This window comes from Equus quagga, chromosome 5 (assembly GCF_021613505.1).
Source record: "Equus quagga isolate Etosha38 chromosome 5, UCLA_HA_Equagga_1.0, whole genome shotgun sequence".
Lineage (NCBI taxonomy): Eukaryota > Metazoa > Chordata > Mammalia > Perissodactyla > Equidae > Equus > Equus quagga.
This window is the reverse complement of record NC_060271.1, coordinates 120,032,978-120,057,869: the sequence shown is the minus strand read 5'-3', so window position 1 is coordinate 120,057,869 and position 24,892 is coordinate 120,032,978. Positions and strand designations below refer to the sequence as shown.

The 24,892-nt window shown below is 53.1% G+C and overlaps 1 protein-coding gene across 4 annotated transcripts in view; it reads left to right on the top strand.

The window, feature by feature from the left end:
* KLHL29 (kelch like family member 29) overlaps nt 1-22,966 on the top strand; it is a 311,959-nt gene extending 288,993 nt beyond the window's left edge. For all 4 annotated transcript variants that reach the window (XM_046660074.1, XM_046660075.1, XM_046660076.1 and 1 more), the window contains exons 7-14: nt 7,381-7,583; nt 8,926-9,185; nt 11,729-11,927; nt 12,071-12,253; nt 12,460-12,640; nt 17,871-18,064; nt 18,447-18,591; nt 20,711-22,966. In XM_046660074.1, the coding sequence (XP_046516030.1) occupies nt 7,381-7,583; nt 8,926-9,185; nt 11,729-11,927; nt 12,071-12,253; nt 12,460-12,640; nt 17,871-18,064; nt 18,447-18,591; nt 20,711-20,894 (1,549 nt within the window). In that variant the 3' untranslated portion in view covers nt 20,895-22,966. The remainder of the gene's footprint in view (nt 1-7,380; nt 7,584-8,925; nt 9,186-11,728; nt 11,928-12,070; nt 12,254-12,459; nt 12,641-17,870; nt 18,065-18,446; nt 18,592-20,710) is intronic.
* The last annotated feature ends 1,926 nt before the right edge of the window (nt 22,967-24,892 follow it).

Here is a 24,892-nt window from a genome sequence, read left to right as displayed (position 1 = left end):
GACCATTGCACACTGTGCCCACGGGGTCAGCACGAGGTCCCCAGCACCATCGTCACTGCTGTCGATGGTGAACTTAATGCCAGGAAAGCACATCGACCAGAACATCCCCCTTGAGGACACTTTTCCCCAGCCTGAATCGGGGAGAAGAGACTTGTAGCCAAAGCCCCATTCACGCTGCATGTCTTGAGACCTGTACACTGAGCCTAACCCAGCGTTGTCTGAGCACAGACCAGGTGTGTCCTAAACACGGTCTCTCTCAGCCTTTGCTCCCGACCCCGTCTGCCCTCCGCCCTGAATGAGTCTTAATGGTGCATGAGCATCTTTTTTTTTTTTTTTCCATTATGTTGATTTTTTAATTTGTCTGCTTCATACCCTTGCAAAGAAGTCAGGGGCCACCTTCTAGCTCCTTAGTGAGGGAGAGCAGCCGAGGGGGCCGGCCCAGGGTAACGCTCCTGTTTCTCTCACCATCAGCAGATTAATGCCGCTGCTCATTTTGCCTTGCAGCCTCTCCGGGGCGGACGCTGAGCCGGGACTGTGCTCAGAGTGGGAGGACAGGACCTCTGCTTGCTTCCCAATGCTGTGTTTGGACTTGCCAACTAACCCCAGAGTGACTGTGTTTTGTTTCAGGATGGCACCCTGGCTGGCATCTCCTTTCCAATCCGTCGTGTCCTTTCACTTAGAGCTGAGCTGCCCGGCGTGCGTGCCCCGCCCAGCCACGCTGACCCCAGCCGTGCAGGAAGGGGCAGGCTCTTTGTGACTTCAGTCTCATGGACAGCTCGCGCCCCCCGTCCCCGGTGCCTGGGTTCTCTCTGTCCCAGCACAGGGGTAGGGGGATGAGCTCTGGGGTGAAGGGGCACGTCCAGTGGCTTCTTCAGGCCAAGAGAGGTCTTTGTGCTGCCACTCTTGGCAAATTCTGGAACTGGCAGTGACTGGCACCTGGCTGCTAGATTGCAGATGTGGCATCCTAGGGCCTTGGGCCCTCCTCCAGACCAGCTGGAGAGCACAGAGGGAGCAGGATGCAGGGGCAGGTTGGTACTGAGCAATGGCCCAGCCCTGGGCTAGAAAGATGTGGGCAAGAGGAGCACAGGAGCCCTTTGACTGTCTTCAGAGACCTTGTATGTAAGGCCAGACTCTTGCACACAACAGAGAAGAGGATACCGCTAGGTGGGAACCCAAAGTAGTGAAGCCTTCTTGGACAGGCCAAAAAGAAGGAGGAAGAATATTCTAGGCAAGGGATAGCTTACCTTGAATGCAAGGAATGTTCTAGAATGTTCCAGGGAAAGAATGGGTTGCCTGGAATGAAAAACTGGGGACAGAGACAGTCATAAGCAGTAGAGATGGGGAGATGGCCTTCCCAGAGATGGATGTGAGCTGAGGCGGGATGGGCAGGCAGGCCCCGATGCCTGGGCTAAGGCCCTGGGCTTGGTCTTGAGGGTGTGGGGGGCCATCAGGAGCAGTGGGGAGAGGATTCCCACCTGACGATGGGAGAACTGTAGGATGTGCCTCAGAGACCCTAACTGGAAAGAAGGAGTGCTGGGGCTAAGAGGCAGTCACTGGAGGAGAGAGGGTACTCCCTTGGGAGCTAGGAGATCTGGGTTCTACACCTGACTCTGCCACTTGTCCTATGACCCCAGGCAAGTCACATCTTCTCTCTCAGGCCTCGGCTTTTCTCATCTGTAAAACAGGAGGTTGGTTCAAATGACATCCAGGTTTCCTTCCAGCTCTGACATCCCAGGGTGACGCTAAGGGGATGGGCAGGCCAGCCCTGGAAAGGCTTCTCAAGGACAAGCACCAGGACATGAGAAGGGTGAGGTCACAGAGAGGAAGGCAGGTCCTCAGACCAGCGTCCAGGGAGAGCTGGAGGAAGATGATGAATTGAGCATTTGGCTTGTCAAGTTTTAGCAGCCTGAAGGACATTCAAGTAGAGATGCCTAGGAGGCAGCCAAATGGATGGAGGATCTGAACCCAGAGAGGTCTGGGGTCTGGGGAGACAGAGCTGGGTCTTCAGCTGCAGGAGGGTCACTCAGGGAGGAGGGGAAGCCGAAGCAGAGTCCAGAGGTGCCCCTGCGATTGAAGATCACAATACTAACTTGCAGCCATTTTAAACCTTACTTCCCTCATCCTAAGCACAGGCACACATCTGCCAATAACAGCAAACAAATTCCTTCTGTAGAGAGAAAATCAGAATCTCTATAGGAAATCGTTTCCTTTCTGGCCATGTAAAATCCTCGAAACTTTCCCATTCTTAGTGGTCAGGGAGCAGCTAATGTTGTTACTTACCATGTCATTTCAGTCTCTTGGAGTCCGTGACCCTGGAGGCCTCACGTACAGCAGCCGGGATGGCCCCGCGGGAGAGATGTGGCCCTGCTCCCTGAACCCAAAGCAGGGGTTTCCCTCTCGGGTGGCCACGCTAACGTAAGCAGAGGCAATAAGGACCATCTGTGAGACACAGTGTCCTGGTCCTTAGCTTCCTGAGGGCAGGGGCAGGTACCCACCCTCTCCCATCCCAGGACCCCCAGGCCTGGAGGCTCAGGCTGGGCTCCTTCCCACTTCCAGCCTGGGCTGAGTGACATGTTCGCTGTTCCAGCCCCACTGGGGACACTGTCCCAGCACCCAGGCTCAACCCCAGTGTGGGCCCCTTGGTGAGCCCATAGTCTGATGGGGGAGAAGCTGTGAAGTGGTATGGATGGGAAAGCTGGCTGAGTGCAGAAATGGAGGCTCAGAGTCGGGGAGGGGCGTCCCTTGGAGGACATGGCACCTGGCATGGGTTTTGAAGGGAGACTGAGAATTGGCCAGGTTGGAGGGGGAAACCCAGCAGGGTGGAGTGGAGGAGAGGACAGTGGGCTCAGCCCCAGGAAGGAAGAAGGACATTTGGAGCACACCAGACCTACTGGGGTCCTGGGGTTGCAGCCTCCCAAGTCCAGAGTCACTCCTTAACCCCGGTGAGCAGGACCTAGATCTGCCCTGGACTGCCTTTTTGGGCCCATAGAGGAGAAGTCCCTTCACTTATGCCCTGGGGTCTGAGCCTCTCTCAGGGATGGTTGGGACCACAGGGAGCAGTGGCTGCACTCACTGGCCGGGTGGGCTGCAGGCCCCACCAGAGGGGACAGGGGACTGACTGTTCCTCCTTAGTGAGAGCAGAGGTGCGCCCCGCCGCCAGCACTTCTGAACACACTCCCCAGTCTGGGTGTGGAAGATGCCCAGCCCCAGAGGAGAGCTGCCCCTCATCACACCCAAGGGGACAGAGATGCGGCATTCCACCTTCCAGCCAAAATCCTGTCTTATGAAGCCTGTTGGAGCCAACAACACACAGGAACTATATTCTCTTTCCAGATTGAATGAAAATACATGGACAAATTGATTTGTCCAAGGTGATTTTCACAAGCCCCAGGTATAGGCTCTGGGCTTCTCCCTCCGTCCGCCTCTCCAGGGGAAGAGCGAAGGACCTGCCTGATTGAGCGGCACAGGGTCTGGATGGAGGGGAGCCCAGTCGACTTTAACAGTCAAGCCGTATGCCTTTCCCTTCCTTCCCTGTGAGGCTGCACCTTTGTGGGTGGCCATCTTCCCCCTTTCTGGTAGAAGAGACAGGTGTGGCTAGAAGACCCAGTGACAAAAGGAAAGTCACACATCTCCGATGCTGACATAATGATGTGAGCCAGACCCATCACCAAGTCACCATGGGTGCATCAGGACCTGCCTGAGGTTCTAAAGTCCCCAGGACCCAGTGAGACCTGTGCCTGCCAGTGTTTGTGCCTCAGAGCTGATGACAGGTCCCAGCTCCTATGCATGGGGCAGGGTAGGAATCATATCGGGAGGGCAGGGCCATCCTCCTGAGCAGAACAGCGTACCAGCCACGTTCACCACCTGCTCCCTGAGTGTCCCCTACCCACTGCTGCCCCATGGTTCCCTCCCATTATTCCAGATCCAACTTGCAAAGTGAAAATGTGACCACTGAGGTGTGTGAGGAGTAGAATGAGGGACTCCATCCTGAAGTCTGGAAAGGGCAGGTCTTATCCCAATGGAGTGAATTGCTAACGCTGGGATCTCAGGCATTCTAATGTTGGGGACTAGGCATTCCTGGCACATCCACAGACCCAGGCTTACCAAGCAGAAGCTGTGCCCCATGTCCTGGGCTCTCCCCAGGTCACACTCCCTCTTGGGAGAAGGTGACCCAGGAAGTGTTAGTCTTCTGACAGAACCCGTGAGCCCTGTGTGGGCTAGGCAGCACCAGCCTGCCCCTCCCTCCCATGGTCCCCCTCCCAAGTATCAGGTTCATAGCCCCAACCTGACAAGCTTCCACTTCCTGCCCTGCTCCACCTCCCTCCAAGGTCATATCATGACCTTGATTGCCCAGCAAATTGCCCCACATACTCCATGAGGCTGAGTGAAACAGGAGGCTCAGACCACCAAGAACCAGCTTACGACAAGGACAGAATGGTCATCTGTGGAGGGCACAGCTTTCCATCAGGGACCAGGGCCACCTTTCAGGGGCGATGCCTCCCAGGGGGTCCCTCTCAGAGGGAAGAGGCCCAAGCAGCACCGAGCTCCAGTCCCAACACAGTCTGATGGGAAGGAACAGTGTAACCACTGGCTTCCCTCAGCCCCACAGCTGTCTGGGCCACACAAACGCCTGTGTGGACAAGAAACGTGCGGGTGCAGGTGAGCTGCACAAGGCCTTGCAGGCAGGCCTCGCCTCCTGCAGACCCTAAACTCAGCTGCCTGACAAAGCCCCCATCATGTTCCCCAATATCCTCTGTAGCCAAGTGGAATGGTCCTTCAGCTCCTAGCATCTGGCATCTGGCCCCAGGGGCCTCCAGCCACTCCTTGAAGATCCTTTGCCCAATGGCTCCTTCCTCTCCACGGGGGAACCCCACAGGGGGCCTGGAGGAGCAGAGCCACAGCCATGCATAAAAGGGAAAGCAGTCTTCTCCAACCCTGGACAGCCCCTGTGATGGTAGACATCATGTGTGTTTCCATGCAACCCCTCTTCAGCCATGGGGAACCACCTCGTCCCCAGGACCCGCTTCCTGGCTCAGACTCTGAGCAAGACAAGCCTCTCCCCTCACTGCAGCCACGTTGGTCCCATTGGACCCACCACTCAGGGCTGTGGGTCCCACGGGCCCTCCATCTGCCCAACACCCCTCCTCACTGGCTGATGCCATGGCTCTCAGGGTTACACGTCCCATGAGTTTCAGTGTGTGCATGCATGTGTATGTGTGTGTGTGCGTGTGGGGGTGTGTGTGTGCATCCTGAAGTTCCACCTCAGTTCCTCCCTGGGTTTAAGCTCCTCTGTTGAGGACGTGTGGGTAGACAGGAGCGCTGGCCAGAGGCAGAGGCAGCAGGGACTGGGGCTTTGAGGCAGCCCCACGCTGGCCCCATCAGCCCTGCCCTGGCTGTGGCCCAGCGTGACCTCCACAGAGCATGAGGGACATGAGGAGGAAAGGCCAGACAATGGTGTGGAGGCATAAAGGTGGAGGCAGCAAAGGCATGGAGTGAGAGGTTGACCAGATGGCCCCTGAGGCCTGGGGTGTTTGGAGTTTCTGTGATTTTAAGCGATCACACAATAAACTATTTTTATACTTAACAAAGCCACCCAAGCGTGGAAATCCACCCCGACAGCAGAGGACTGGGTGTGTTAGGTCACTTTAAATCACATGTACTGTGTGTGTCTGTGGGCTGCGAGGGCTCTGGTTGGACCCCACTCAGCCAGCACCTTCCCTCTCAGCTCCCTGGGCCTGCCCCGGGCTTGGAGGCAGAACACCCCTGCGGGCCTGGCTGGGGCCCCAGCATAGCACCCTGGGAAGGGAGCCCTGCACACTTGCCAGGCAGCAGGATCGAAGCTCTCTTGTCTGCTGCCTGGTCGGATTTGTGTTTTAAAGGCCCTGGGAGGCCAATGCCTAACCTGAGAGAATGCTGCTCCAACCATGGTGTTTCAGGACCTGTCATGTAGAGAAGAGTCTCCCGGGAAGGGCATTTTCCAGCCTCTGTCACGTAAACTCTCCGTGGGACTTTAGACCTCATCCAGATCAATCCTCTTGTTTTACAGAAGAGGAGCCAGAGGGCCAGAGAGGCCAAAGCTGTCTGCCTGTCGGTGGCAGAGCTGGGGCACTCAGGGCCCGGGCTCCCTGCCCACACAGGAGTCACCCTCTCTCTGGGGCTAGCCTGCTCCCTTACAGGACACCTCCACACCCCCACTGCCAGCCACAGGTGCACCTAAGGGACAAGTCACAAGAGTCTTGGCCCCAGGGCTCCTCAAGAGTAGAGGGAATGCAGAAGCCATTTCCCAGCCACGTGGCTGAGCCCAGCCCGGGGCAGGACCAGGCTCAGTGCGGGGAGCAAGACCGGTCAGGTCGGCCAAGACGGGGTGCCAAGCTGATCGCCTCTGAGAAGCCTGCCTCCTGACTCCTAACACTCTGGGTGTTTTCCTCCTGGTCACTTTTGTACCGGTGTTATTTTTGCTTCATCGTATCTGTTTCCTTCCAGGTCCAGCTTTAGGGCGCGGCTGCCAGGCCTTAGGAGCCTTTGCAATGGTTTTGTATTTCTGTAGACACCAGATATAAACATATTTATATATTTGTGTCCCTCCCCCGCTCCCCCCAGTTCACAAGCCCGATGCACACTCTACACGCAGGCCACTCTGACCTCTGACCCCGTGTTCCATGTGGCAGGAGGGCCCCGCCCCGGGCCAGGTCCCAGGTCATGGCTGCTGGCTGTCTGTGGCGGAAGTCCTTGGTTGTTCCGCTTCCCCTCCTCCCAGCTCTAACCATTCTGTCCGTCTATCTCGTCTCGTCCTCGGTTTCAAAGCAATGTCATGAAGGGCTTCCTTTCCATGCCTAAAAGGAAACAATATGTTTTCGGAAAGAGGTGGGGTTGGTCGGGGTTCCGGGACAGCACGGGGCCTGCGGTCTTTGGGGCGATCAAAGGAAGTCTCCAGATTGGCTGTGATCGCAGCCCATTGGGAGCCTCAGTCCTGTTGGAGAACCTCCACTTGAGGCAGACGGGCCCTGGAGCCCGGGACCTGCTGGCCTTGTTTGGCGGAGACGCCGGGGCCAGCTCGGGGCTGAACCGTATTGTTTCCCTTTGAGGCCAGTCCTGGTCCTCGTCCCCATCCACGGCTCATGCTTTTTGATTTGCATCTTTTTTTGCATGGACATGCCGAGTAGTGATAAGCAGGGTTTTCTGTTCTTTTGGGCGTCTCTGGTCAGACTCTTCTCTTTCAGATCCCATGTAAGGTGGTTAGGTTCAGGTGTGTCATTGCTGTGTCCCTTGAGTCCTAAAAGGAAGGGCGTGACTGAGGCGTGCAGGGAGATCTAGCCCTGTGAGGAGGCGGCGCTGTGGCCGTGGGGTGGCAGGTAAGGACACTCTGGTCTCTGTGCCTAGGTCCGTGCAAGACGGCAACCAGTGCGGCCGGGAGAAGCTGGAGCTCGTCCTGTCGAACCTGCAGGCCGACGTCCTCGAGCTGCTCCTGGAGTTCGTCTACACCGGCTCCCTGGTCATCGACTCAGCCAACGCCAAGACCCTGCTGGAGGCGGCCAGCAAGTTCCAGTTCCACACCTTCTGCAAAGTCTGTGTGTCTTTCCTCGGTGAGTCCTGAGAGCGTCTGTGTCACCTGGAGGGAACAGTGCAGATGTGCAAAAAATTCGCAAACAGCAAGGAGGGGAGGGCTGTGTGTGCACGCCCAGACCTCCTCGGGTGGAGCTGGCTTTCCCGAAGCAGTTTAAGATGACAATTTGGGTAACTATGCAAAAGGCTTTGCTCGCCGGCATGGAAGAGGGGTCCGCTACAGCACTCTCTGAGGGCAGGGAGGCCACACTGTGACCCAGGCAGCTTTGTGACGACAAGTGGGGCCACAAGGGCCGTATGTCTCGCCGGATCATAGGGAGCCTGGGCCCCGGCCTCACAGCCCTGTTCTCTAAACACTGAACAAAGGAGCCACTGACTTTTTTTCCCCTTTAATTTATGTAATACCTGGGCCACACCAGATGTCCCCACAGGTCTAGACTTGTGAACGGTCCCTCGGATACCCAGACCACGCCCAGGATGGAGATCTGAGTGTCGGGGGCCTCCAGCAGGCCCCCAACTCCGAGAACATGCTTACTTTACTGTTAGGAGCTGCCCAGCTTCGGCGAGAGCAGAGAGAGGGAGGGGCAAAGACGAGAGTCACAAAGAACCCGTGGCCTAGGTGTGGAGTGCAGAGAGAGAGAACCAGGGGCTGCATCTGGGGTTGGGAGCAGGTCAGGCAGGGACAGCCAGGGGTCTGAGATGTGACCTGGGGGAACCGAGTAATCTAGAAGGGTCAGGAACCACAGCTCCAGAGTTGGGCTCACAGAAGTATGGGCCTCCTGGGACCCAGACACATCTACGCTGGAATAACCATTAGTCAGATCTCAGGAGAGCTGGCCAGACTGACCCCAAGTCTAGAGGTCATGTTGGGTGAGGCTGAGGCCCATGGGAGATGATGGGGGAGGGGGGTGTGAGGGGTACTACTGCTCAAATGACTCTAAATTAGGAGATTGTGACCCCAGACATGCCTGTCACAATTAAGGAAGACACTGTAAGTGTTAATGTGACCCTTGACCTCAGCTCCAGTGTGACCCCTGCCCCCAAGCCTCCTTCACTCACAGGCAATGAGGAAGCTCTGAGCCTGGCACTGACACTCTATACATCACAGCCTTGGTCCTCCTGCTGGAACCCATAGGAGAGGAGGGGACCCTGGGAGAGTCAGCATGAGACAGGGCAGAGGAAAACCTGGGAAATGGATCTACAGCTCCACGGACACAGGAAATGGGCTTGCGGGCACTCTGCATGCTGGAGGCAGGTCACAAGGACCTGGGCTCAGGGGGGATCCAGAGTGACAGGTGATGGGAATGGGTGGCAACCCCTTCCAGGGCCCTTCGGTGAGTGGTCCTGTGCTTTCGCTTCCAGAGAAGCAGCTGACCGCCAGCAACTGCCTGGGGGTGCTGGCCATGGCCGAGGCCATGCAGTGCAGCGAGCTCTACCACATGGCCAAGGCCTTTGCGCTGCAGATCTTCCCCGAGGTGGCAGCCCAGGAGGAGATCCTCAGCATCGCTAAGGATGACTTCATTGCTTACATCTCCAATGACAGCCTCAACACCAAGGCCGAGGAGCTAGTATACGAGACTGTCATCAAGTGGATCAAGAAGGACCCCGCATCCCGTGCGCAGGTAGGGCCTTCCCACCTCCCGCCCCAGACTACTCCCGGCGTCGGGGGCACAGTGCAGGGATGGCGTATGGAGCAAGGATGAGGGAAGGTAGAGAAGGCAGGACTGCCTGTCTGACCAGCAGTGGGATGGTATGGGAGCCAGTAGGCCCCGGCACACGGAGGCTGGAACTGCCCCTGGGCAGCAGAGAGGTGAAGGGAAGGAAGAGAGATGAGAAATCAGCCACCAGAGGATTCTCGAGGGCTGGCATCCCACCTGAAGGAGACCCGAGCTGACCTAGAGGCCACAGGGCCTGGTAGACAGCACCAGAGCCTTGCAAGGAGAAGTGTGTGCCTAAGCCAGGGTGCCTTGGGGCTCAAGTGAACTCAGACCCACCAGGAGGAGCCCCATCCATGCTCTGGTTAGGGAGAGGGTGGAATGCACCTGGATCAGACGGAAACCACACTAGAGATGGGAAACTACGGCACGCATGACAGGAGGGAGGGCGAGTCCCTCGGAGGGGACAGCTGGAGAAATCAGAGCCACAATCTAGGGCAGAAAGAAAGGACGGCAGGGTCCCCAGTTGGGACATCTGAGTCACAGGATACCAAGCATGCCCCAGCAGGATCTCCAGGCCAGAAAGCACTGACCAATGGCCTCACTCAGGACCGAACTGCCTTGGTTCTCACGTGTGAGGAGACCCTGGAGTTAGTGCAGCCGCACAGGTAGCTCTCAGGAGAGCTCAGAGTCCACCCAGAGAGCAGCAAATGGGAGGACAGAGTCAGGGAGGCCAGAGGCCAAAATGGGCTGAGGCAGCTGAGTGACGGATGACAAGGGCTACTTTGTTGCATGTGGAGCAAGAGGACGGACAAGAGAGGGAGGGATGGGCCAGCTGCTGAGATCAGTAGCATTGATGGTGGATCCAGTGGTGGATGCAGGATGCAGAGATGGCTCTCCACCCTGCCCCAGCCACTGAGCCCAGCCACCGAGCCACCTCTGATTGATCAGGTGGGGAAAGGCACGATGCATTTTTGAGGAAGGAAGACAATCCACTCCAACTCCCAAATCTAGGTCTCCAGCCCAGACCTCTTTCTTTGATTGTCTACTGGACACCTCCGGCCAGATGTCCCCCAAGCCCCTCTAATTCATAAACCCCAAATCTGTACATCTTCTTGTGCTCCTTATTTCAGTCCTGCCCATCACCCAAGACAGAAACCTAGATTCCTCCCACACCTTCCACCTCCATTTGGCCACACACTGCTGTCACTTCTGCCTCCTTACTCCCTCCTAAGAGAGTCAGCGTCTCCCTCTCCCCACTCAGGCTCCCTAACTTCACCAGGATTGCTGCAGTCATCTCCTGGGTGGTCCCCTGCCTTCTGTCTTCCTCTCTCCAAGTTCATTCCCACCCGGCAGCCTGAGTGGTCTTCCTAAAGAGCACGTTTGATTGTGTAATTTCTCTGTTTAAAACCCCTCATGAGTTCCCCCACACACTCTGCAGGAAAAACTGCACAGTCCTTGGCGAGCAAGGCATGAGGTCAGTCAGGCGCTGGCCCCCACTGGCCTCTCCCATCTCATTTCTCCCTGTCTGCTACACCGCCCCCTAATGAGAATAAACTCCGTAGAATTCCCCAAATGCCCCATTCTCTTTCACGCTTCGATGCCTCTGCATGTGATTTGAACGTCCCCCCTCCTCTCCACCTGTGGCCTGGAGAAGTCTCTGATCCTTCCACACCCAGCTCAGATGTCGTCTACTCTGGGAGCCTCCTATTCTGCAGCCCCCACAACTTCTAACCAGACTCCTCCGTTGGGCCCCTCTAGTGCCTTTTATGTAATGGATCCTCCACTCCTCCCACCGTTAAACTAGTGCACCTGGAAGTCAGACACTGGGTCTTACTGGCCTTTGCACCCTCAATAATGAGCTTAATGCATAGCGCAGAGAGGTCACCAATTATTTGTTGGATGAAACTAAAGTAGAGGGATGAGCAAAGAGTTTGCCAGACAGCAGGAGGGATTCAAGTCAGTCCATGAAAAGCCTTCAGTGCAGGCGAGGGGGTCCAGGTGCCACTTTGAGGCAACGGGACACTACTAAAGGGGTTTCTTGGCATTGGGGAGACACAGGTTGCAACAGTTGTGACTTTCAAACTTAATGATCACCATCAGCTTTCCTGGGCCCTCCCACCTGTTCCTGAGTTCCTGCCCCAGGCACAAGTCTTTGAGGATCAGGATCCTCGTTTCATTCCCCCTGCAGCCTGGTGTGAAGCAGAGGCCCCTGAGCTGAATGGAGGCAGGAACGAGGTGCTGGAGAGACACATGGATGGTCCACCCCAAGATCAGCTGCAGCGTGCCAGACATCCCCCTTCCTTCCTCTCTTCGTCTCTAGATGATGGGGGTTCCCACTATCTCTGTTTAGGCTGGGGGGAGCAGAATGTCTGCACTCCCAAGTCAGACACAGACAAGAATTATCCATTTTGCACAGTACCACACCTCTCTTTTCTTCTCATCGCAACTCATAAGAGGTGGCTCCATCTGTATAACTAAGAAGATCTCATGTCTCCTTGATCCTGCAGTATGCAGCCGAGCTCCTGGCGGTGGTCCGCCTCCCCTTCATCCACCCCAGCTACCTGCTCAACGTGGTGGACAATGAGGAGCTGATCAAGTCATCAGAAGCATGTCGAGACCTGGTCAACGAGGCCAAACGCTACCACATGCTGCCTCACGCCCGCCAGGAGATGCAGACGCCCCGAACCCGGCCCCGTCTCTCAGCAGGTATTGAGGGACATGCCCGGAATCCCCCAAAGGCAGGTGCCGTGGGGTGAGCCCATCCTTGGGTGGTCTCTCAGAGAGGCACCAGGCACAGAGGCTGGCAGTGTCGGTGTGTATCCCATGGGTGCCCATCCATGTCCCTGCAGGTGTGGCTGAGGTCATCGTTTTGGTTGGGGGCCGTCAGATGGTGGGGATGACCCAGCGCTCGCTGGTGGCCGTCACCTGCTGGAACCCGCAGAACAACAAGTGGTACCCCCTGGCCTCACTGCCTTTCTATGACCGCGAGTTCTTCAGTGTAGTGAGTGCCGGGGACAACATCTACCTCTCAGGTGAGGTCCCTCAGGGCTGGGTTGGGGATCGGGCATGGACTTCCCAAGGGGGCTGCTCCCCACCCCAGGGCTAAGGAAGGCCAAGGCCCAGAAGTGCCTACTCTGCAGGTGAAGCCTTCTCCCCCTGACCCTGGGGCTGGGCCTGCCCGGCCATGGGCCCTTCCTCACTCCCTGCCTGCTCTCTGGACCTCCCATACTGCCTACAGGTGGGATGGAATCAGGGGTGACGCTGGCCGATGTCTGGTGCTACATGTCCCTGCTCGATAACTGGAACCTCGTCTCCAGAATGACGGTCCCCCGCTGTCGGCACAATAGCCTTGTCTACGATGGGAAGATTTATACCCTCGGGGGACTTGGCGTGGCAGGCAACGTGGACCACGTGGAGAGGTAATGAGGCCACAGTCATGACAGGGGCATCCTCTGTCATTTACCAAAAGCTAAAAACACATCGCTTCTCCTCCCCAACACCCACCCAATAGAGACCAACTAGAGACTGGACATTCATAAGGCGATAGTCCCAGGCTCTTCAAACTGCAAAAGGGGAGGACTGGGGATGGTGAGGTAGAAACAGAAAGGATAACAGCTGCCTAGTCACTGCGATGGGGCACTCTTGTCCCATTCAGGGCTCAGACAGGCTGGAGGCACAAGACCCAATTATGGAAAGGCACAGGATGGGCTTGGCTGGGCTGACCCGGCAGTTAGGGAACTTAATGGAACTGGAAGCACCAGCCCAGAGACTTACTGGGATGCAGGGCAAAGTTGGAACCAATGGCCCAAATGTGTGCTGTGGCAGTGGCTATGCCTCCATGTCCCTGCCAAGCTGGGGGTTACATACCAGGAAGCTCTCTTCTTCCCTCCATCCCACGTGTCCCAGGAAATCTGCTTGTAACACAGGGAAAAATCATTGCACACAGGTCTGGCCAACTCTCTAGAATTCTCCAGAAGAGAATATGAGCCAGTGGGCCCGAGAACCATGAGTGTAAGCCTGCCCTCTGCTGGAAGTCTCAGGCTGGCTTCCTCACTGAGGCCCTTCAAAACTGGCTGCTCATAGTGTAGGGATCAGGCGTGGGCAAGTTGGGCGTAGGCTGGAGCTGGGCCCTTCTCTGGGTGGAAATACTCGTCTTCCCTTTGAGCGGAGGAGATGGTTCTTACACAGAGCAGACATGGGAGAAGCTGCAGAAAGAGCTCAGGAAGCTTCATGAGTCAGCAGCAAAATGCGGGAGGCTTCAGTGCTTCTGGAGAAACTGGTGCCCCAGAGAGTGACACATTAGGCTGAGTTGGCCCCAAGTTCCAACCCAGGAGGTCACGGCTAAGGTCCCTGGAGCCCTTGTCCCACATTCGTCCCGCACCCTGGCCCAGCAGCCTGCCTGCGTCCTCAGCTGCCGCAGAAAGCACATCTTCCCTTGTGACAGCTTCTTGCCTGTGGAGCCACACACACCCCTCAATTTGTATTTTTCCCTCGATGGCTAATTGGACACTTGACAAATGTTATGGTGGAGATGGTTCCAGAGTGAGACAGGCTCTGGATGTTCACTGTGGGCTTTTAACTCCCCCACGTGGAGCCCAGAGATGGCTCAGTAACAACGTTTAATTGTTATATTGATTTGAAGATAATGGGGAATCCCATGTGATTATGAGGATCTTAATACTGCTGTTGAACCTGGGTCAGCCCTGATGCTGCCAGCCTTCACGGGGACCCACTGCATGGCCATTGCACCCCGAGCCTTCCCAGAACACCAGCTTCCAGTCGTTTGTCATCCACATGAAACACATGAGAAAGGAAACGTTTTTATGTAGGAGTAAACTGAGCTAGATCTGTCATCTTGTCTTGCTTTTTGTCAGCTATTTTTAATCTCCTAAGATGCTGATTACTCATTTTGCAAACTTACACTTGTTGATAAGTACAGGGATTTATTCAAGGATCAAATGCACCAAAATGGGGGACAAGCTCTGCTCCCCTTGGGCCCGAGAGCCATTCTCCAAGGCCCAGGAGCAGCCTGCACTGGCCTTCCCTCGGGGGCTGGGCCTTCGTTCCACCGTGAAACATCACCTCAGACACAGTGGAGGCAAGACCACCCTGGGAACCCCAATAGATGGAGGACAACAGTGTGCCCTGAACCCTTCCTCAGCCCTCTGGGATCTGTCAGCTGTCCTTGTGGGGACAGAATACAGACTTGAAGACCCCTGGGTGGTGTCCTTGTAAGTGGGGTGGAAGGTACGAGAGGAAAGGATGCCCACTGCTTCCCAAGGACCATAGCCGGAGCCCCTTTGGGCAAGTCAGTTTCTGGGCCACATGGTGGCAATGATGAGAATTCAGGGTGACAGGAAGGTCAGGGTAATGGGGACAGACACGATGGTGCTTTGTTCCCCAGGAAGCACTAATGGTACAAATTGCTCTTATATCGATAATGAATGAGATATATGGTACATTATAATTATATTACATTACTGTATTACAGGAATAGAGCAAGATTATATAATTATAGATTCAAACAACAGTGCAATAGACAAACCTGTATTATATCATTATATAAATAACTGGGTCTAATACTTTATAGCAATATATTGCAGTAGCTGTGGTTACTGGATAAATGATAGCGGAGGGGCTCACTCTGCAGGGTCATTTGCATGTCATTAGCATATCCTTCTCAAGCAGGAAGCTGACAGATTGAGCTGACTGAGGGCTTGTGGCTTGGCAATCAGCCACCTGGAATAACAAGCTCTCGGGAAATTCGAATTTGGTGGAATGTGCCATTATATCCAAAGCCTGAAGATTAACAGCCACATAATCTTCCACTGTCTCCCAGCTCCTTCTGCAGGAGCTCTTTGGATCTCTGCCATATTAGCTTAAAAAACAGATATCTGAACTTCTGACACTGTCCAAAAAGACACTAACTCCATCGCCTATTAGCCACATATCATTCGTCTGGGGCTTAATTGAATCAGCCCCTGCTGCTCTTTAGGATACTTCAGCCTCTTCTCAAATCCTGAGTCTTCACAAGCACAGAGCTGGATGTCTCACAGCCATCCCCTCATCCCCGTCTCGGAGCCAGGGTCACACCAGCTAAGAGGGGCCATCGTCCTGGGTCACTGAGCTGTCACCATGTTATGGCTCGTGCCCCAAGCAGACTCACAGGAAAAAGTGGACCCCGTGTGCTTCCCAGGAAAGGTGTGGTGGTGCAGCAGGCCCACAGCAGAGGCTACGCCTTGGGGCCAGAACAAACGACAGAGCGGCGAACAATGTGGTTGAGCAGTAGATGGGCCACTGGATGCAAGGTCCAGAGTGAGTGCTTGTGAGGGCAGCCCTCATGGGACAACTGACAGAGATGCTGAGAACTGAGACCCAAGCTAGCCCAGGAAGAAGGACCACAAAGATCCCAGCTCCTCGGCCAGTCTACTTAATCCCAGTTCTACTCTTCCCGTCAGCTGCTTCCTGTTCTCACTTTCTTCCCTGTCTCGTCAGGAACTCAGGTTCCATCACTTCTCCATCCTCTTACTTTGCCACTTTATCCTGCACCACACATCCAGGAGATTGGTTCAATCCTGTTCAGTCCAACTCTTTATCTTCTCCACACCTACCCCTGGAGGCTGAATGCTGGTGGAGAAAATCCCACCATCTTGTAGACTGGCCCCACTATAAATTGACTCCTCCAACCTCCTCTTGGTCCTTAATGCTGCAGGGCGTCTTTCTGTGTTTCCCTTCTCAGCAATTTCTCCCACTTCAAGAGCACTTGCTTCTCATCTTCACCTCTCTCCTAAAAGGCTCTTGCTCCATAAACACTAATACTTTCGCCAACTCTGACCCTTGCTTCACAGAGAAGATGGAGCCATCAATCAAGAACCCTCTCATCTTCCTGCCATCATTCCTGCATATGTACTTAGACTCATGCCATCCTTGCTTTCCTCTTTCATGGCCAAATGGACACCGCTTCCCCCTCCACTCTGGATCTAGTTTGCATCCACCCATCAGGAGCCTCCCATCATCAGCTCTCCCCTCCCTTTCATATATATTTAATCTTTCCTTATCCAGTTGAGCTCCTTCCTATCAGCATGTAAACACAATTAAACCTTTCCCCCTAAAATTAAAACAAAACCCGTGAAGTATTGGAGCTGGTTCATGCTGGCTCATGAGAGCCAACTGTTAAGTTTCCAGGAGCTCCGCAAGCCAGTTGTTAGTTACAGGTATTATTAAAAATTAAATCATATAAACTTAGACTTAAGTTATATTAAAGATAAAGATAATTGATACTCAGAACTTATCACTACCTAGTTTTTTACTTTATTTTACTGCTCTCTATGCTCTGGAGGTGATACGTGTCTACTGATCTGGATGTGGTGGAGATTCTGTATAATGGTGTGCCACTGTGCATCTCTTCCCTACTCCACACCCAGTGATATCCCATTGGTAGCTTGAAATCAGCCATGGTGAGAGGATTTACATCACAGAAATCAGCAAATGCTACATACCAGGCCTTTTTCCCCTGGAGAGCTGGTTTTTAAACATCTATCAGCATACCACTGAAAAAAATCCTCTCTCAGCTCCATAGTCCTTTCTAGGTCCCACCTTCTCTGCTTCTCTTCCCAGCTAAGTTTTATTCGAGAGAAGTCTCCACCAGCGATCTCCACTGCCTAGCTTCCCCTTCACTCCTTGACATACAAATAGCTCTGTACCTCCCATTCCATGTAGAGTGCCCTTGACAAGACCACCAGTGACCTGTCTGAGACTGCTTGACCTCTCATCACATCCTCCGCGTATGGAGCTTTGCCTTCTGTAGCACTGACACTCCTCTCAGGACTCCTCTCAGCTCCCCTCGTAAAGGCCAGCATTTGCCCGGAATGTGTCCTCAGCCTCATTCTCACCTACACACTCTCCCTTGTGAACCCCTTCATCTTCAGTTCCCATCTAGGTGCCAGTGATCCCTAAGCTGAAGATTGAATCCAGACCCATATATCCAGCTGCCTGCTGCACATCCCCAGTTGTTACCCACAGATACTTTAAACCCCCATGAATGAAACTGAAATTGTCATCCTCCGCCAACCTCCATTCCCTGTCCTGTGAGTTGTGCCCCTCAGTCCAGTTTCCCAAGCCAGAGACCCTGAGCCATCGTAGGCAACTGTATCTCCCTTAACTGCGACTTCAATTAATGACTGAACTCTATCAGTTCACCTCTCCTTCTCTTCCCACTTCCTCACACTCTTGTCCTTGGTCCAAACCACTGTTTCCCCAGTTTCCAGCCCAGAGCCTGGGTATATAGGAGATGCTCAGTGCAGGACTGCTGAATGAAAGGGTAGGGTTGAGGTGGATAGAGAGGGCCAAAAGGGCCCAGAAGCTGGGGAGCTCTATCTGAGCAAAGACATGGAGACAAGAATCTGCATAGAGGTTGTGACCAGAAAAGAGGCCCACTAAGGTTCAGGAGGAAGGCTGAGAGGGCTATATCGGGCCAGATCCTAGGTGGCCATGAGTGACTCATCCCAAGTTCCCCAGCTGTGTAGTCTCTGGCTGCCAGGGGCAGGAACAGATGGTGATGCTCCCCGAAGGCCTGCTGCCTTGGGTGAGGCCCCTGCCCTGCATAAGGCCCGTCTTTGACCCTGGGCTCTCTTTCTCTTCTCACAACAGGTATGACACCATCACCAACCAATGGGAGGCAGTGGCCCCTCTGCCCAAGGCAGTGCACTCTGCAGCAGCCACAGTGTGTGGTGGCAAGATCTATGTGTTTGGTGGCGTGAATGAGGCTGGCCGAGCTGCAGGTGTCCTCCAGTCTTACGTTCCACAGACCAACACATGGAGCTTCATCGAGTCCCCAATGATTGGTGAGAACCAGCTGTCTCCTCAGCCCAGGGCCAGTGCAGCATCCCCACCTCATTGTTTTATTCCATCTCCATATCCTAAGCCCAGAGGGCCGGCGGAACCCAATGGTTCTACAGACCAAGTCCAGATGTGTGTGTGGTCGGGGGGGGGGGGGGGGTGAGCCCCCAGCTCAGGTGCAACTGTGGATCCCACTACCCGGACACAAGGCAAGCTGATCTTTGCACCAGGTACCTCCGGGACCCAGGCCTTGTCCTCAGGCTAACCATTGACATTGGAGGTCTTTCCACCTCCATTCCTCTGGTGGGCCTGCTGGGAATTTCAAGAAGGGAGGGAAGGCCAAAAAGAGAGAGATGCCCTGAACTGCCTGCCCTGCTCTCCCCACAGACAACAAGTACGCTCCTGCCGTCACCCTCAATGGCTTTGTGTTCATCCTGGGTGGCGCTTATGCCAGAGCCACTACCATCTACGACCCGGAGAAAGGGAACATTAAGGCAGGCCCGAATATGAATCACTCTCGCCAGTTCTGCAGGTGAGAGGGCTGCAGTAACTCGGGAGGGAAAGACAACAAGTGGGGTCTGAGCACAGTGATTGGCTCCCATTCGATGACCAAAGCAATTCCCAGGCCCAGAGCAGCATGCCCACCCCACACTGTACAGGTATGGGTACTAGTGCCAGGGCAGAGTGGGAAGCGCCCAAGGGTATCCCCTGGCCCAGAAGCCCAGCCCTGTGGCTCCAGGTGACCCATCTCAAAGCCAGAAATGAAGGGCTTCCTATAGGCACCACCTGCAGGCCCTTCGAGGCCACACCTTCTCTCAGGGAGAGGTGAGGGTGGTGCTGTGAGGTCAGCTGTCCCCCAGGACCACCTGCTCCATACAGACAGGAGACAGCACCAGGCAGAGCTGTGCAATACCCTACATGAGGCAAGCGGCTTCTCGGGGAAAGCTCTGACGGCCCTTGGGAGCTGGACCCAGCCAGGGGCACAAGCACAGCTGCCCTGGAGTCTCGAAGCTGACTGGGCAAAGACACAGGAACCAGCCCGCAAGGAAGAGAGAGGTGGAGGTCAGCGTGTGGCTTGGTTCCCAGTCTGCCTGGCCCTGTGGGCCAGAAAAATTAACACCCTGGGCAGGGAGGCACAGACCCCACTCTTGTAGCCCCATCCTTTCCTGGACTAAGAGGAACAAGGAACACAAAGGAGCCCCCAGACCCCATTTTCAGCATTTCCAGAGCAGATCCTTCCTGGAGACATCTTGTGCCAGTGCAGAGGTAATCACCAAATCCTCAGTATGTGAATAGCATGAAGCACTTATTGAGTGCCCACTGTTAGTGTGGCATGGTTAGAAATGCTGTAACCTACTACTAACATGTCACATGACCTTGGGCAAGGCACTTCCTCTCTCTGGGGAAGTTTTATCTGTGAAACAGGCAGTTGGATTAGAAACTAAGTTCCTGTTGGCAAGAAGATTCCACACTTTTCGAGCTTTGCTTTCATGTCACGTACTCTAAATGGGGGCAGGGGGCAGGGCAACTCTGACTACACTGTCCACTGATAAAGACGACAACTGGAGTTTGAACATCACTGTGGGGAGGACTCCCACACCTCATCTGAGACTAAAAGTGGGTATGGGAAGACTTACGCGTGAGGGGAGAGTTAAGCTGGGTCTTGTAAGAGAAGCAGGGAAAAGATACGCCACAAAGGGAGAAATATGAGGGGCCCAGATGGTTATAAGAGAGAAGGCTGGACCTTCAGTGTCTCATAAGAAGTCTACACTGACATCTTCTGCTTGAGGTTCAGAATTTCAGAAATGGTGGAGCCTTTGAAAGGGTATCTGTTCAATTTCAAGGGATAGCCAAGAAGAAATAGCCATTATCTGAAATGAGGGAGAAATCAAGACTAGAAACGTGGATCTAGCACCTGTGTGATGGGGTAGCTAAAATGTGTTAAGGGAGTAAGTGCAGACAGGAGCAGGATGCGGAGCTCTCAGGACAGGAAGAGCTCACTGAGACCACAGGACCAAGCAATGAGTGTCCCATAGGGAAGGCGTCCCGGGCCGCTGTGCTAACCCTGCAAAGAGCATGCCAGGCCCTTGTAGTCATGGGCGGGCAGTAGCATCAGGTCACATGTGTGAAGGAGTCACAGCAGGAAGCTCTGTCTCAAAGCATCCTGGCAAGGGTGAAATTCCCAGTCAAGTGGCCAGTGCTCAGTTATGACTTAGCTCCTTCTTATCTTGTCTGCTATCATTCTAGTAAGTCGTGTTCCCAACTTGATTTCAGTGGTAGGAAGGCTCTGTATGGGCAACACCAAAAAGATGCTCACTAGAGATGCTGAACTGAGCTGAGCCCCTGTACACAGAGGCTGCTCGTCTCCCAGCCATCTTTAGTAGGTCCGGCAGGTCCTGGGATGCCCAGTACATGTAAGTGCCACCCACAGCCTGGCGAGTAGTATATGTAGCATGGTGTCCTGACTGGCCTTGGAGGAAAGGCATTTTTCTCATATCAGCTTGGACCAGAGGGAAAAGAAGAGCAGTGAGATCCCATAGGACTTTTGCAAAAGGGGAGAGCCAGCCTGCAACAAGATAGGATCTTGAGACTCTATCCCCAGTCCAAGGAGGAAGTTAAAGGGCTAATTCTCTTCCCACTTTTCCTGACAGTGCCGTGGTGCTCGATGGCAAGATATACGCAACTGGAGGCATCGTTAGCAGTGAGGGGCCTGCCCTGGGCAACATGGAAGCCTATGAGCCTGCAACCAACACATGGACTCTCCTACCCCACATGCCCTGCCCTGTGTTCAGACACGGCTGTGTTGTGATAAAGAAATATATTCAAAGCGGCTGACATCAGCAGAAGGCCCACGACGAGACTGTGGACAAGTCTGGCGAGGCAAATGCTACTCACAATGATCAATTTTCAGCAACACCAATAAGAGGGCGACAGACACAATCAAGGAACCCACTGCGCTAAACATTTCGAATACTCTCTACATTGAATGTAGAAATCATCCTCGCCTTTGGGGGAAAACGGGGGCATAGCGCTCCGAGCAGCAGGAACCACGACCACTCGAGCGAGCTGGGTCTTGGGCTCCTGCTCTTGCTCTGAACGGAGGCGCTCACTCTGCCCGGTGCAATAGAGTTTCACATATTTTTCAACTGGGAAAGAGAAGCTGTTTTTTCCTTCCTGCAGAGCAAGCTTGATCCCTAAACAACCATAGATCAGTTATCCTATGACAATATTAGGCATCAGGCTCTCTTGGAATAAAATCAAAGTGTCCTTATCACTTTGATTCCTACTTTTGTTTTTAACCAATCTACACTTTCAGTGGCCAAGAGAAAACAAGGGACAATACTGTGTGGCGCGAGGCCTAGGAGGCTGCTGGTCCCCGCGGGGCCGAAGAGAAGTCCAGCCACCCGCGTTCGCGCAGAGCCAGATGTGGCTGGAGGGGTGCTGCGGGGGCCGCGTAGCACAGCTGGGAGAGCTGTCTGTCCTTCGCAGGTTTTCCTACCAGATTTTTGGTGGAGAAGGACAAGGTGATTGTGCTAGCTTTCTCTTATCCAATATGAATTATTTAGATTTCCAAGGCATTTTCTTGATAAACGAAAGGCTATTTTTAAGTAAGGAAAGGAGGCGGCCACGAGAGGGATAATGCAGGAATCCCCAAAGCTCTTTGTAGGCAGTGCCAGAGTGGGGCATTTGCTCTGATTTTTCTATGTGCAGAATAGAGGATCTCTCCTGGCGGGGTAGATGTCCCCGTTTTATTTTTAGAAAAAGTAACTCCCAGACAGCCCCATAAAAGCTGTGCCTCATGGAGTCATTGTCAAAGAAAGGCTGTTCTAGAAGGAAACCAGTTCTGGCTCGTGACACCTGTCCAGCTCCCTCCATGAGGTAACGCTGAGGACCCAGGCCGGGTGGGGAGGGAAGGAGGGAGGGAGGGAGAATGAATGTCTACAAAGCACAGGAGACTATTTTTGATATTTATAGCTATATATTCAGGCACCTGCCACAAGAGCTCTCAGGATGGGGACGGCCTTCTTAGACGAGCCATGACAGCCAAGGCCTGAGGGGCATGAGCAGAATCACTCTTCTTGTAGCATATTAACCTGCGAAAGGGAAGCCAGGAGGGAGGTCACATCGTGGCTCAAAAGAGAAAGGCCTTCCTGCTAGTCCTCAGACCCTCAAACCTCACGCGGTGATCAGTTTCCATTCCAGGGCAAGAAAAATGCCGCCGCCACTGCGCTGTTTAGTTGAAGTTAGTACCAAATACACATTTACCATTTTTATATCTGGGAAGTCAACTTGCCGTCATTTCACGAAAAAAAACCCCCCATTTATCAGGAGAAAAGGACAGGACCCACCTTCCATCTTTCAGGATTTGATGACACAAAATTCCAATTCTCGTGTCGGGCATCAACTTCTGGCACTACAAGTGCGGCTCCCACTTGGACAGGATACCGAGCTTCGTTATGCAGTTTTTAATATTATTTATTCTTTTAAAAAGTAATAAGCACAAAACTACATACATTGTATGTCATTTAAAGTATTTATGTCAAACAGGGTGCAAGTGTGAACCCAAGGACTGGAGCACAAATTTCTAACTGCCTGGGGCAGGGCTAATGTTAGCGTTGGTGTGCGTCTGCCTCCAAAGGAGGTGTTAGTGGTCAGCAAGACTCAACACAGATGACAGTGAAATTCCGTTCCTCTCCTCATCTATCACACTGGAGCAAAACTGGCTATTTCTGTGAATGATATAAAACAGGGTTCTCTGTAATGGTATTGTACATAGTATATGTTTATTGTTAAGTTCTTGTTATATTATAATAAATATATTTATAGATCTAGACTCAGAAGCCAATGGAATGTCTTTGTGTGCCACCAAAGCCGTCCTTGCCACAGCAATGAGAAACCCCAGTGTAGGCCTGCTCGTCCTCCCACACATCCGCTGACTGGGCTGTATTGTAGACTTGAATGCAGATCTTGATGATTAGAAAGGATAGGACTGGGCCAGCCCTGATGGCCTAGTGGTTACGTTCAGCACACTCTGCTTCAGGGGCCCGGGCTCAGTTCCCAGGTGCAGACCTACACCCCTCATCTGTCAGTGGCCATGCTGTGGTGGCAGCTCACATACAAAACAAATTCGCAGTGGATGTTAGCTCAGGGAAAATCTTCCTTAGCAAAAAAAAAAAAAAAAGCACAGGACTCCTAAAAGGGAGGTATAAAGCTGAAAAGGAAACCAAGAATAAAGGGCAATTAAAGGTCAAAGTTGAAAGAGACTTACAAACACTCTGGACTTAACCCTGAAGATCTTCCTTCGGTTGTAAGCGCTCTTCTTCTTACACTTGTGCAACTGACAGCTTCAGTTAGCTTCCCACTGGTCTAACGCCTGTGCCTAAGACCCCTTTTTAGGGACTGTGCCAAAGCCACATAGTAACTCCAACTTATCAGCCTTATCAGAGAAGAGACACAACACACTTCCTCCAGGAGGAACGACAAGGTGTGATTTCTATCCTAAAATCCAGGCCGGGCGGCCTCCTGTCTTCAGTCACACCTGAGGCTGTGCTCTGTCATACAGATCAACTGTGCTCTGCTAAGGACGCCCACGCAAGGCTTCCCAGGCTGAAAATACAGAACGCCAGACAGGATTGCTCACTCTCTGGCAGGGAAAGAAATTTAGATTTAACAAATTGGTAGGAAAAGGTTGATTTACCAGCATTTCATCCATGTGAAGAGCCCCACAGCCCTTAATCCCCAAATCTCACCAAGACCTAGCGTCTCCTTGAAAGAAAAAATCTGAAGAAGCTGGGTCGGGGTAGGTGGGAGTGGGAGTTCTTCAGAGAACTTGGCTGAGGCCTTATGATGAGTGGACCGCACACTTGCCAAATAAATATCTGCAATGCTATCTCCAGAAACACCAGTTCTAGGGAAAGGATGGAGAATGTCTAGAAGATTGCAATCACGAAGAGCTGAAGTTATAAACTGTTATAAAAACCAAGCCACATGTTGCTAGCTCCTTCCCTGTCACAGAAACATGTTCTCTGGGTCTAAGAATCTGAGCCTTGTGGACTTTAGACTTAACTCTGGGGTGGTAAACAAATTACATTTTACCATAAAAGACATGTGTGCCCACTACAGTAGGAACCCATGTAACCACTGAGGGAGTCTCTCTTGTTACCATCACACCTGGCACAGATGGTGAGAAAGTTCATTGTGACAGCCACAAACAGATGGATCATAGTGTGTGTGTGTGTGTGTGTGTGTGTGTGTATTAATTAAAAATTTAAAAACTCACAGCCAAAATAAAACAGGAAAATATTTGCCATATGTATGACAAAGGATTAATATCTTTATTAAGGAGTTCACGTAAATCAATAAGAAAATGTTAAGTGATTCCAACTATTAAATAGGTCATAAGCAGACCCTACAAAGAGGAAACACTGCTAGTAAACATACAACCAGAAAGTTCAACATTGAGTTATTAAATAATGAAACTTGAAATAATGAGGTAGCATCTTTGACCTATTAAATTAGCTTCCCAAACCTAAAAACAAAGGGGAAGTGTGGACTTCCAGCGCTGATAAGAAGCAGTGACACTCCTGAGTAGTGCCAAGGGCTTTGTAAACTGCACTGGCTTTTAGAAAGCAAGGTGGCAGGTGCCATGTATCAAGAGCCTAAAGAGCACCTGACCCAGTGAATCCACTTCTGGGCATCCACCAGGAAATCATGCAAACTATGGAAAAAGTCATAGAAAAACAACTAGCTCTCGTTTATTGGCACTAACTATATGCCAGACACCATGCTAAACTCTTAAAGCACTGAATCCTCACACATCTACGAGATAGGTA